Here is a 14012-nt window from a genome sequence, read left to right as displayed (position 1 = left end):
CCAATGGAAAGTGGATAATACATTTTGAGATAATTTCGATGATAAAAAATGCAAACTAGAATGTAAATAAACTGGTTCCACAATGAAGCGCAGTGGGAGAGATGCGTGTTATATTTGGTTAGGGGTTTGCCAAATCGCACCAAGCGCCAATGAAAAATTACCCATTTTCTTGCACAAGTTTTCGTGGAGCAGATCTTATTGATCACAAATCGTATCGGATATCCTTCTACCCTATTACTGAGGATACCCAACAATAAATGTACGAACGAGTTATTATGAATTAATTTCCGTTTTCATAAGTTTATCTCATTTGCTTGCAACAGGTTGAATTCGACGCGGAATCCTGCCTGAAAATTGGCCCAATCGTTCATTGCGTCCCGGAGTTATTAAAAAAACATTATTTTTTGCCCTATTTTTCCCAAGGGTCTCTCCTTTAAAAAAAAAACCCTGATTGATCCACCTTGTAGTGTTTGTGCCTTTCTCGTACATTAGATATACTAAAAAAAAATAGTGAGAATTTCTTAGCGTGTTTTTTTGTATATAAATCGTATTTTGGCCATAACTTTTGATCCCATAGTCCGATCTGGCCAATTTTCAATAGGAAACAATGGTACAGGATTCCTCGTCGAATGCAACGTATTGCATACAAATCGGATCAAGATAAGTACCTAAAAGATGAGTGAGTTTTATTTTGCGCACATACATACACACACGCACACACATACACACAGTCCGACATCGTCTCAATTCGTCGAGCTGAGTCGATTGATATATAACACTATGGGTCTCCGGACCTTCTATCACAAAATCGTATTGTAAGCGAATATATATATAGCCTTTTCGTTACACATTGGTGTACGAGAAAGGCAAAAATGTCAAAATCGAAAAAAAAATGTTTTTCTACAACTGTAATGAATTCAAATGAATGCAAATAAATGTGAATTGATGGAAATAACTAAATGCATCTCTCTAAACTGCAATTTTGACCTCTCTTATATGCTTTCCTCGTTACATTTTATAATATACGAGGAAGACACCGTCACCGCTAGGTGGATTATTTTGGATTTTTCATCTAATTATAACAACTGTGTCATGGTTTGATAACCAGTAATTTATATATCTACCGCATTGATTTGTTTGCAGAGTTCACAGTTTGAACTATGCATGGTTTTGAATCTAGACTCAATTTTCATTTCCATCATTTACACAATTTTAATCAATTTCTGTTCATCTAAGGTAATGCAATACACCCAGGTTTTTTTTTACACGGTTTGGTTTTACTCGTTTAAGACCTTAAGCGTCAATGAAACAATGAGTTAACCCCACGAAAAAATTCACAAAAAATCAAAGAAAATTCAGGGGGTATTTAAAAAGCTGTGAAAGTTTAGGTTAACCGGGAAATTGATGAATTTCAACCGTGTAAAAAAAAACCTGGGTGTATGTATAAAATATTCGTTTGGTATTTTGAAGCTGTAATTACACTAAACACTTATACAATGTGCACAATGTTTAAATAAAATATGTGTTCCAATAGTAAATACAAACTACAGTCTTTGTTGCTTATTCCGTTCAATCGCGTTCGGAATTCCAACCACCCAAAAAAATGTCTACTTTATTCTTTTTCTCTGTTTTTTTATGCTTTTCAATTTATTTATCCACAATGTAAGCTTGACGGGTCAAACGACCTTTACCTGTACGAGGTGAACCGGCCCAGGACCGAAAACCTCACAAGTAAAGATAATAATAATAATAACCTTTACCTGCAATTTTCTGTGAAGTCACTGGAGAGGGAAACCATTTTAGATCGGGGAAACAATTTTTAAATAGGTTAGGCTGAAGGGATGCTTTAATGTGATGCGCCACGCGTCGTTTTATTTGTAGGGGAGAATGGTCCAAAATGCACCCCTGGGGCAAAATGGCCACACTCATAAAATCACTCATATAATCTGTTGTAGTACATTTATGAACGAATATTACCATTACAATTCATAATTAGTTATCCATTATTGAGCTCCATTGGAAAAATTAAGCAGAATCCCTTCATATTCACTCAAGTTTAACGATTTGCTATTCTTCCACCACATCCGTAAGATTGTAGGTCAATCCATTAAGAAAAAACAAACAACCATGCGTCCATCATTTTACATGCAATTGAGTCATTTTAGACCACCATTCGGGCGTTTTGCCCCAGGTCTATTTTTAAAACATTTTTTAAATGCGTTCCCGCATAATAAAAAACAACATGTTATATGGTCAGAATCATTATTACGATGTAAGATATAGCTTCACAGTTTACGTTGCGGTTATCAAATACTTTTCGTTCGATTCAACCATAACTGCTCGACATCATCACTAAATGTCAACATATTACATGTTGTCTCTAAAATGTTCTTTATTTCCTGCATTATATGTCAACATTTTATCATACTGTTGAGCGAAAATTTTGCACGCGAAAACAGACGATTTTTTATGGTGACATAACATAACAACCCATTCAACATATTGTTATTTGTCAAATAACCGTACCACAAACTGTTAAAACTTTATATGAGATTGTTCATTTACAGTTGTCAACAGTAAAGGATACTGTTGTCGACCGCACGGGAAAATATCCATGTACAGTTTGTAATTATGCGGGTTAGAAAGTCATGAAAACCTTATTGTTTTGAATAGGAGATCATTGTGAAATGTAGCTGGGTTTGTAAATTTTGCACCTATACGTTGAAATGGTTCGTTATTTTTGTTTATATGGGCGAAAACATCGAAAAAGCTTAAGGGGTGCATTTTGGACCGTTCTCCCCTACTCACCGCAAATCCTTGCCATAAAATACTTTCCTCCTTCTATCGCAATATCGTAGTAAAATAAAAAGCATTTATGTAACATATGGGGTGTCATCCTATGTTTGGTCTTATTGGAATGTATCATAATGTCAGAACCAAATAATTTTTTTTATACTTAAGGGAGCATCCATAAATTACATAACGCTTGGTGGGGAAGGGGGGTTGAGCGAAGTGTGACGATCCATACAAAATTTTCAGATGTTTCATACAAAAAGTATGACATAGGGGGGAGGGGGGTTGAAAATGGTTGATTTTAGCGTTACGTAATTAATGGATCTTCCTTAAGCATGTAAATGTATTATACATGTTTTGAAAACTGCAATTGCAAAAAGGCTATATAATCTAGCCATCATTTGCCTTCAAACAAATAGCATATACCATTTCATTTTTATTATATAGATTGTTGTTTCATAACGGCGAAAGGCAAACGTAAACAATGACTTTTTTTCGCAAATGCTGCCGTTGTTTGTTTCGTTGGCTGCTGCCAGCCAACTACAATCGGAAACTGATATGAAATAGAAGTAGAACATATCGTGTGAAATCTGCGAAAAAGTCATTGTTTACGTTTGCGACTTTCGCCCTTATGACAATGTCGATATCTCCTCTAACTGATAGAAGTTTAGTCCAAAGCAAGGGAAAACTGCAGTAATAAAAGCTGTTTTTCTTACTCACTTACTTACATTTGTATAAAGCTGACGAATTTCCCGCCATACTGTGGATGAAAAGTGAAAGCAAGGGGCCGTACACATATTACGTAAGCACTTATGGAGGGAGGGGGTCCGTCATTTTCTTACGCATTACGCACCATATAAATAAAAAATCATTTGTGTGAAAAAAATCTCACATGAGTGGAGGGGGGGGGGGTTGGTTAAGAAAAAATGCTTACGTAATATGTGTACCGACCCCCAAGTAGTGAGGAACATTACACATTTTTCTCAGTGACTTATGTAACTTATGGAAATTTGGAAATAAAACTTTAGAAGTGAGCCTTCTCGCTTATCGTTTCATATTTCTCACTGTTAGATCAAAATAAAGCTCATTGCGTAAGAAAGCAAAATCAATCACCACACTAAGATGCCAACATCAGGCGTATCCGCAATGTTGCACTGCAGTGCTAATCGAAATGCTTTGTTGAAACATTGGATCCAAATGTTTTGCTTATCTATAAAGGTAATTAGTTGATTTGAATCAAATGAAACAAACGCGTCGAATTTATCGATTGAAGAATAAGAATAGTGTGTTCTTGTTATTTTTTTTCGCATTTAAGCAAAGCATAGCATGAGGCACTTTTTGCCTTTCTCGTACAACAAAGTTGTACCGAAAGGCTATCATTTCACTCCGAAAACGAACTTTTTATAGAAGCCTCTGAGACCCATAGTATTATATACCAATCAACTCAGCTGGACGAGCTGAGCACATGTCTGTCTGTCCGTGTGTATGTATGTGTGTATGTGTGTGTGTATGTGTGTGCACAAAAGCTATAAAAAAACATTAGACAACTTTTCGTATAGTAATCTTTAACCGATTTTCTCGCAACAAATTTCATTCGACAGAGGACAAAGCCTTGTTGATCACTATTGAATTTTATAACAATCGGTCATTGCCTTTAAAAATTATGAAGAAAATGGTACATCGGATCATAAACCCCATATAAGGTTGGTGTCTCAACTAAATGCGAGAAAGGCACCAACAACGCTAGGTGGATTAATCTGGGTTTTTCAAATAAAACCAGACATGAAAGCTATCAATATACAGATCTGAGATTGTATGTCAACAATTTATTATAAGTAAATAAGTTTTATATTTTTACAAGTTTACCCGACCGATTTTGTTCTGCATAGTATAGGCGAAAATGCGCGTTGTAAAATCGTTTAAAATCCCCGTAATTAAATTGAAAACTTTGTCTTGGGGTAACTTTTTAGGCGGCTTTTGGGATTAATTCGTTTTTACGTGGATTTTTTGTTGGAAGTTTTGTTAATAAAAAGTCAAGAAAATTGCAAAAAATCGCAATAAATTGGTTTTCGATTAGCCCGTTGTTTACGCGGTTCATGAGATGTACATATACAGATGTTTTAAGCCGTTGTCATAACGTGCCCCGCGTAAAAACAACTTCAGTGCAGTTCATACGCATATTTATTACTAGTGAGTAGTCAAACGCAAAGGGGTGTAAGTAATAAAAAGTTAGTTTTGAGAAAAAAAATTTCGCTTCATACAAATTATATGAAAATTCAAAAAATGAATCGTTCGTATGAACGTATGAACATCGTACAAACTATACCAACATATTGCCGCAAAGCTTGAGAATCAAAGCATTTTTTGCTGTAGTCAACTCAATTTTGACCAAAATGTCACTTACACCCCTCTGCATCTAACCCCCTCAATTGATTTGATTAACACTTTTTCTAGTAGGGCCACTTCCTTTTTCATATTGTTGTTTTTCTCTTGTCTTGTCTTGTCTTAGCACGTAACGGGCTTGGTGGGTATATGGCTACCATTTCTGCCTCATACCTGCCCAAGATTCCAATAAAGGTCAGTAGGAACAACTGGCGAGTGCAGTGCAGACTGCAGAGGTGTTCTCGGCTTGCAGTGGGCGAGTGATTGCATCATCAAAGAACATTGAACATTAATGAATGAACATAAAACACCTAGACAACGGACAGGACACATAACACCCAGTGGACCGGTGGAGAATTTTTCGATCACGTAAAGTTTTTTTTTCTTACCGGGGCGGGAATCGAACCCACGCTTCATAGCCCATGCGTCTAGCTAGACGATTGATGTCGCTAACCGCACGGCCACAAAGCCCAGATTTGTTTAACAAATGGGGACATTTTTCTAGTAGGGCCCCATTATTGTTGTAATGGGAGACCAGTGTCCGACGCGAAAGCAGTACATAATTGGCGAAAACAGATATCTCGGGTACTTATTCAAAAGGACGTATGTGATTTTGTAAACAAAGATTCAAACGTCGATTTGTCCAATCTGATGGCACTCCCACGCAAACCAAAACCACCAAGAGGTAGCCGAAGGCTTCCCCTACCTGTCTGTGGTGATGTTTTGCGTGGGAGTGCTATCAGATTGGACAAATCGACGTTTGAATCTTTGTTTACAAAATCACATACGTCCTTTTTGAATAAGTACCCGAGATATCTATGCGATCATTATCTAATGATTCTACTAAGAATCACGCAAACAGGATTGGCAGAAACAGCAGCAACAGCAAGCCCGAACTAACGCAGCATTGATGTGATTGTGGAACATCTATCTCGTGTTGATTCAATCGAGTGATTCATGATTGATGGGTTGATTGATTGAAGGTAATGTTCGTGTTTGTTTTATTGAACCCATTCAACAGGAAGAAATTGCACAGCGAAAAGTGAAGGAAAAATCGGGCTTGATGTAGGTGCGATAGCACGGTGTAGTGAATCTGCGAAGTAAAGCAGCCAATTGTGTGTTTTGCCGAATTCGAGTGCGGATCCCCGCCGTGCTGACTGGCAACATCGGCCTAGCAAATGGATATCATTGACGTCGAGGAGGTGCTCGGAGATGATTCATTCATTTGGTAAGTTTCAATCGGTTTTTATTTTGTTGACATATGTATCCTTCAGAGCAGTTTGAAGTTGATGTTGATGCCAAGTTCTCTTATGGGTTTTCTTTGGGTTTCTTTTAGAAACAGTTATTTCTGTCAGGGGTTCAAAACATCCTATAGGCACTAGCTCTGAATTTAATTACAGCAATATTATCACACCTACGCTTGTTTAATTGAATTCCGTTCTTTTCCCTTTGAAGTAGATAAGTTATCGTTGCTCCATATTTTTACTGCATCAATGATTGTGTATCTGTATGGTTTTCAACACATTCCTATGATGCTTTCCGAATAAGAGAAATCAGGAAACTTTTGTTGTTTTCCCAAAAAAAGTTTAAGATATTGAAAAAGAAAAACTTCTATGCGTTGGTATTTATTTTTGTAGAAAAATGTTTGAATAAACATTTTTAAACATGTTCACAAAACGCTACGTTTCACACGAGTGTAATATTTCGTCAATATCCATTCTCTGTTCTACCTTGAACGGTCGAAGAGGTGGTGCTGGTAATTTTCAACACTTTCGGCTTATTTGCATTTGAATGCTCGCTAATCTCCTTTTCAGGCGATCGATTTTTGCTATCCTCGGCAAGCACTGCGCTTATGGCATTAATTCCTATGTACACTAGTGCTGTCCAATGAGCAGCTCGAAGTAGCTCGAAGTTGTTCCCGTCCTGCTCGTTCTTTTTTGTAAACAAATGGGCATGAGCAGGACAGGGAGAAACTTCGAGCTACTTCAAGCTCTCATTGGACAGCACTACTATCTTCGCTGCAGTGCCTTCCAGTCCAGCCGAGCCGATGGATACACAGGGAGAATCGAGCTTAGTTTACCGGTCATCTACATGGCTCATTTATGCCTTCCACAAACGGCTTCAATTATGCCAGCCCGCTAAACGAACTACAGTATACCGTGTAACGTCATTGTTTTAATATTGTCTAAGTACGATTTTTTTTTCTCTGTACCATCTCGATTTCGCAACATCTGCAGCGACACGGAACGATTGGATGATGAAGTGGTGGAAATTTTCAAACAATGGAAATCATGCAGCACAACAATCCCGTCCGGCGCTGGTGGTGCCATTTTACCAGCACCGGTACCACCAGCCTCCGCCAGTGGTAACAGCAGCAACAGCAGTTTCAGTTCTAGCGGCATCAATCACCGTCATCTCCTTCAGCACACAGCCAACATCAGCCCTCATAATGCAACCTTCAATAGCAGCGACAGTAAAGGTGAGTTTCGTGGTTTCGAAATAGGCATATCATTTAGAAAGACAGTTATTACGGTTTCAGGTTAAGATTACTTGTGGCTGTAGGAAGAAAAGATAATCTGAATTATTTTAAGCAGCTCATCTTTGATCTCTTGGGAGAAATATACCTTGCGTATCTTAGATGTGGTTGCTTTCTATGCAGTTGCCTGCTTTCAATAACGGAGTCTGTTAATGTGTCCCGTTGAAGTGAGCTTAACTCTTTTGCAAATTTGCCAACGACTTCGACCGGATCTTTTTAGATTGGCATAAAAAAATTTAGAAAAGAAGTGCAGATGTCACTCGCGATGTTCTGATATGATGGCATCTGCGAAAAGATTAGTGTATGAGAGATAGTGATGAAAAACGTATGGAAGGGAAATAAACTTTCAAATGCTTCTATTTTTTGTTCGGTGTGAACCACTATGTAAACGGACAGATAAATCAACCCAAACTTTGAGTTCAATATATACACTGATGAGAATATCGCAGTATATCGTCAAAACTAGAGCAAGATGCAAACACCTCACCGGGGTTGCTTAGCCCAGTAACCCAAATTTGATTAAATTCAATATTCTCAATTTTGAGTTGATCAAGGTCCGCTTTGGACAAATTAAACTCAGCTTTGGCTAAATTGTTTACATAGGATTGAAAGCAAACTACCTAGTGCTAGATAAATCATTTTACTTAAATTTGGGTTATTTGCCCCAACTACGATTTTCAGTGCAAACAACCCACTTTTGGGTAGTTTTGGTTTTCAGTGTAGTGCACTGCGTCCATTACTTTGCAGTTTTGTAGTAGTGCATGTTATTCTACTTCATTACTTTTGAGAAGAAATGAAGCAGTCAAATATTCTGCAGACTTGATGTGGGGCCACTTAAGAGCTACCTTTATATTTTCAGTATTACAGGTCGGACTCGATTATCCGGAGTATCGATTTTTTTTTCATTCCGCATAATCGAATCCTCCAGATAATCGAATCACTAGAAAAAAATCAAATCTGCAATTAAATGACGAAAAAGTTATGTTTTATTGTATTTGCAGTGATGTAGTCAGAAATTATTTTGGAAAAACCCTGATTAATCCACCTAACGGTATCGGTGACTTTCTGGTATATAATGGAAATTAGTATTTTTGCCATAACTTTTGAGTCTATAGTATGATCCAGCCAATTTTCAATATGAAATGATGAGACAGGATTCCCATTCGAATCGAACTTGATGGTTAAGAATAGATTAAAAATAACTAGACTATTTACGCACTTTCTGTACAAAAATAGTATTTTGGCTATTATTTCTGAACCCAAAGTTGTATCTAGTCAATTTTCAACAAAAAGCTATGAAAGGTGAAAACTAGTCGCCGCGATTTTATCGTTGGGTCGCTGTAGACAATGTTCCAGTTACTCTTCCCCTCCAACGACGACAGAATCGCATTTGCCAAGCGTTAGAATCGCGTCGCATTTTTTGGGTCACGTGTGTTAGGGGGGACCTTGATAAGATTTCCCATTAAATGCAACCAGTCGTAAGAAAATTTGATAAGGATAAGTGCCAAAAATGGGCCCCAATTCGCCGACCAATAGCCTTTCGGTACACTTTGTGTCCGAGGGAGACAAAAAGGGGTCTTTTGAATCAAATATTAGGCAATGATCCGCGCATCAAATAACCATTTACAGGTCCTTGCAATCTCTTCTTGGTAACGTGTTTCCGTTTGTTGCTGAAGATTTTCTCGTGGAAATTCACGATTTTTGCGTTACGTAATTAATGGATTATTCCTTAAAGGGTGATATTCTGCAAAATAAATTCCTTTAGAAAAACTCCAATTGAAAGGACATTATTGGTGCTGATGGAGCATTTTGACTTGTTTTGCACATGATCCTCAATGGCAATTGTACTAGAACGAAGCGTTTTATCACAACGTCGGTGGGGGAAATATTTCTCTGTCCCTTTTCTCGCATTTGTATCAGGTGACGAGCAATTTGTTTTGTCTTGTTATGATAAAAAAAAGCTTTATGCTTTATGTCCATCGTTCATATTTCTTCATACACACCTAAAATAAATCGCCGAATTCGGTAAAATTTTACAGAAATCTCAACAGCAGAACTGTTCGGTAAAATAATTTTACTGATTTTCGGTTATTTTGACAGTTGAACAATGGAAAAAAATACAAAAAATTTGTAAAATAATTACCAAACAGATCTGCTGGTGAGATTTCGGTAAAATTTACCGAATACTGTGAAATAAGTTAAGTGTAATCCTATTTTGTATGAATATAACAGTAATATAATCATTTGAATTTATGAATTTGATATACAAGCATATAGTCAAATTTCAATATACAAAACTTTTTTAACCCCCTCCCACAGCATAGATACGTCACATTGCAAAATTTTTCATAACGACGTATGTAACAAAAGTAAACAAAACGAGGTTTTTAATACAACGTGACAATTACACGCGGCTTTATATAATACGCATCGATTTTACTGATTTCAGATCCTAAAATTCTTTAATTCAATCTTTTTACGAATCGACGTATGTCAAAAATCAATTTTTGAAGTCTCATTGTTACATACGTCGCTTTAACATATGGGAACTAAGAGCGACCTATGTACCAAAAAAGCAAAACAAAACAAAACTGCAGTTGCGTCAATCGTGCACTATGGAAAACCGACCAATGTACACCGACGTGCGTGCAGCATACCGGTGTATGTATAATTTTATCGTTTTTCACAGTGAATTTGAATGAACTGAGATTTGATGTGAAGCACGCTTATTACGTGTCATGTAATGACGCATGCCAGCGGAAAAAAAGTATTGAAAAAAGATTTAGTTTTAAAACAGTTTTAGAAAAAGTTTTGCCAACTTTCTGCAAAGGATTTCTCGAATCCTCATAATTGTTACATACGTCGTTATGAAAAATTATGCTTGATATTATCTTATTGAAAATAAAAATTTTAATAAAAAAAAAATTGAAGAAAAAAATATTCCGGATGATCGAGTCTAAAATTCCGGATAATCGAACACCGGATAATCGAGTCCCCGGATAATCGAGTCCGACCTGTACCATCTGCTGGCGGGCGACGTTCGCGAAGATTTTTTTTTCATTTTAGGGATAATTTCAAGACATCAACGGGAGCATCTTTTCCAGAAAGTTTTATTGGAAATTATTTTTGAATTTTAGATAGGAACTACTTTGAAGCTCTTCGTAATTCCCAAGGAAATTTCTTTGGAATTTCAGCGAAAAATTATTCATAATTTACGTGAGAAACTTTTCAGATTTTTTACGAGAAATTGTTCCACATTTTGAACAAGAAATTGTTTGGAAAATTCTCGGAACTTATAGTACCGGTTTTTTGGCTGCTATTTTTGAGTACACTAGATGTTGGTCACACGAACTGGAGCGACATTAGCAGTTTTATACTTTTGCATCAACTGTATTTCCCAACGATTTTCTAAAGGCATTCCTTAAAACATTTCCGAGGAAAGATCTAAAGGAATTCATAAAAGAATCTACAAAGGAATTGTCAAATGGTTTTCTGAAGGTTCTTACGAAGAACTTTTAAAAGCATTTTGAAAAGTCGTCGTCCCGGCCCTACGATCGAGTTGGGAGACGGGACCTTCCGACCTCCTATCGAAGGCAAGTATCTTTCATCATCGAACTCTTCGTACCCTGATTCCTCCGACGTTTCCAGTGATTTTCCTGCAATCCGTCGTCATCGCCATTCCTTCAAAATCGTAGTCGAGTCCCCGATGCCACCGGGACGCACTATTACCACCAGTTTTGAGGAAGCCCCTATTCCACTCATCGCAGTCGAGCCATTGCCACCTCCAACCTACAGCCGTCCCAGTCCTGCGTTTGAGTTGGAAGACGGGGTCTTCCGGACTCCATTGTTTGGCAAGTATGATCGATTACGAACTGTGGCCTCGCCTGAAAGAATTCTGAATTACAGTGGACCCGCCCAAACACACTGCGTTGATGCACAACTACGACAACGACGTGTTTTTTCACCCATTTCTTCAACGGGACGCACTTCTGCCATCAGCCCTGAGGAAGCCCCTGTCCCTCTCGTCGCAGTCGAGCCATTCCCGCCAGCGGCCTGCAGTCGTCCCGGTCCTGCGTACGAGTTGAGAGACAGGGTCTTCCGGACTCCAATGTTTGGCAAGTATGGACAGCCTTCAACAATTGCTTCACCTAACAGTGTTCCTATTCCCAGTGGATTAGCCCAATCGTCTGGCGCAGCAGCACGACCACCTCAATCTCAAAACACTCACCGTAGGCACAATGTAGGCTCTCCCTCGACAGACTTCCGTAAAGATAACCTTCAAATTTATTACCAAAATGCAGGCGGCATAAATTCCAATGTCCTGGATTACCACCTGGCCACTTCGGCCCAATGTTATGACGTGATCGTGTTAACGGAAACCTGGCTCGATAGTCGCACACTCTCTAATCAAGTATTCGATTCCGGTTACGAGGTACACCGCTGCGATCGTAGTTCACGAAACAGCAGAAAGTCTTCCGGTGGTGGTGTTTTAATCGCAGTAAGATGTGGTTTGAAGACTAGAGTCATCGAAAATTCTGAATGGGAACGCTTGGAGCAGATCTGGGTGACCATCGTCCTGCAAGATCGCCTCCTTCATATTTGCGCTGTTTACATTCCTCCTGACAGAACTAGAGATCTGGTTTACATCGATACTCATTGCCTCTCCGTTTCATCTATAGTGGAAAACATGGCCTCAAGCGACGAAGTTATTGTTCTAGGAGATTTCAATTTACCCGGTGTCTCATGGAAACCATCTCACAATGGGTTTCATTATCCCGACGGCGAACATTCCACATTCCATTCCGGGGCATTGAAGTTAATCGACAGCTACAGCGCGGCGACGCTAGTTCAAGTTAATCACGTCGTAAACGAAAATCTACGCAGTTTGGACCTATGTTTTGTGAGTGCCAGAGACGTCGCTCCATGCATCTACATGACGCTTGCTCCTTTGGTCAAAATCGTCCCGCATCATCCACCTTTAGTTGTCTCTTTTCCGGAGAACTTGGAAAACGACTTCTACGATTTTCCTGTTCCCGTAGCGTACGACTACCAGAAAGCTGACCACGAAAGTATCGTTGAAGTGTTGGGAAGTATGGACTGGAGTTCGATATTCTCCAACGACATCGAGAATGCTGCTCTTACTTTTTCGCACGTCTTGGCCTACGTAATCGAAAGGCACGTTCCTAAAAAGATCAACAATAGAGATTCTCATCCCTCCTGGCAAACAAAGGAGCTTAGAAAACTGAAATCCACCAAAAGAGCTGCTCTTAGGAAATACACGAAACATCGTACACTTCTACTTAAATCCTACTATGTGAGATTGAACTACGATTATAAGCGACTCAGTCGTTTATGCTACTCGCAATACCTAAGAAACGTGCAATCGAAGCTTAAAACCCATCCGAAGACTTTTTGGAATTTTGTGAACAAACAACGGAAAGAATCTGGTCTTCCTTCGACAATGACGTTACACGGTGAGACCGCTTCAACTCCTAAGGACATTTGTCGTCTTTTTTCGTTGAAGTTCTCGGACGTTTTCATCGATGAGCAGCTGTCCGACGCTGAAGTTACTCTCGCAGCGAATAACGTCCCACTGTTCGGCCAAGCACTGAGCAATATCGACATCTACGCCGAAATGATCTCGACTGCAGCTTCACGACTCAAGCTTTCATTTAACCCCGGGCCCGATGGTGTCCCCTCTGCATTCCTGAAGAAACACATTTCTAGTTTGCTAACACCTCTGTTTGCTCTGTTTAGGCTATCTATCTCCAATGGTCACTTTCCTTCATGCTGAAAGACTGCTAACATGTTTCCTGTTCACAAAAAGGGAAATGGACGAGACGTGGATAACTATAGAGGAATAACGTCTCTGAGCTCCATTTCTAAGCTGTTCGAACTTGTAATCATGGAACCTCTGCTTTCTCACTGCAAACATTATTTGTCCGAAGACCAACATGGGTTTACGATCGGCCGCTCCACAACTTCTAACTTGTTGTGCCTCACTTCATATATTACGGAATGCATGAATGACAGGGCGCAAACGGACGTAATATATACCGACTTATCCGCCGCCTTCGACAAGCTGAACCACTCTACCGCTATAGCAAAACTCCAAAGGCTTGGATTATGTGGTTCTTTCTTAGAATGGCTCCGTACATACATGACTGGACGCCGGCTGTCAGTCTCCGTCGGCGAATGCACATCTGACAATTTCCCGGCTTCATCGGGAATACCACAAGGAAGCCACCTAGGACCGCTGATTTCCTTATTATACTTCAATGACGTGAACTTCATAATTAAA

At 38.9% G+C, this 14012-nt stretch overlaps 1 protein-coding gene across 4 annotated transcripts in view; it reads left to right on the top strand.

Annotated features, from left to right (window-relative positions):
• Positions 1 to 14012, top strand: part of LOC134211024 (uncharacterized) — a 53937-nt gene that overhangs the window by 16000 nt on the left and 23925 nt on the right. For all 4 annotated transcript variants that reach the window (XM_062687551.1, XM_062687550.1, XM_062687553.1 and 1 more), the window contains exons 2-3: positions 6197 to 6403; positions 7413 to 7654. In XM_062687551.1, coding sequence (XP_062543535.1) covers positions 6354 to 6403; positions 7413 to 7654 — 292 coding nt within the window. In that variant the 5' untranslated portion in view covers positions 6197 to 6353. The remainder of the gene's footprint in view (positions 1 to 6196; positions 6404 to 7412; positions 7655 to 14012) is intronic.

The sequence above is a fragment of the Armigeres subalbatus genome, chromosome 2 (assembly GCF_024139115.2).
Source record: "Armigeres subalbatus isolate Guangzhou_Male chromosome 2, GZ_Asu_2, whole genome shotgun sequence".
NCBI classification, from domain to species: Eukaryota; Metazoa; Arthropoda; class Insecta; order Diptera; family Culicidae; genus Armigeres; species Armigeres subalbatus.
This window is presented reverse-complemented; position numbering and strand designations above follow the sequence as displayed.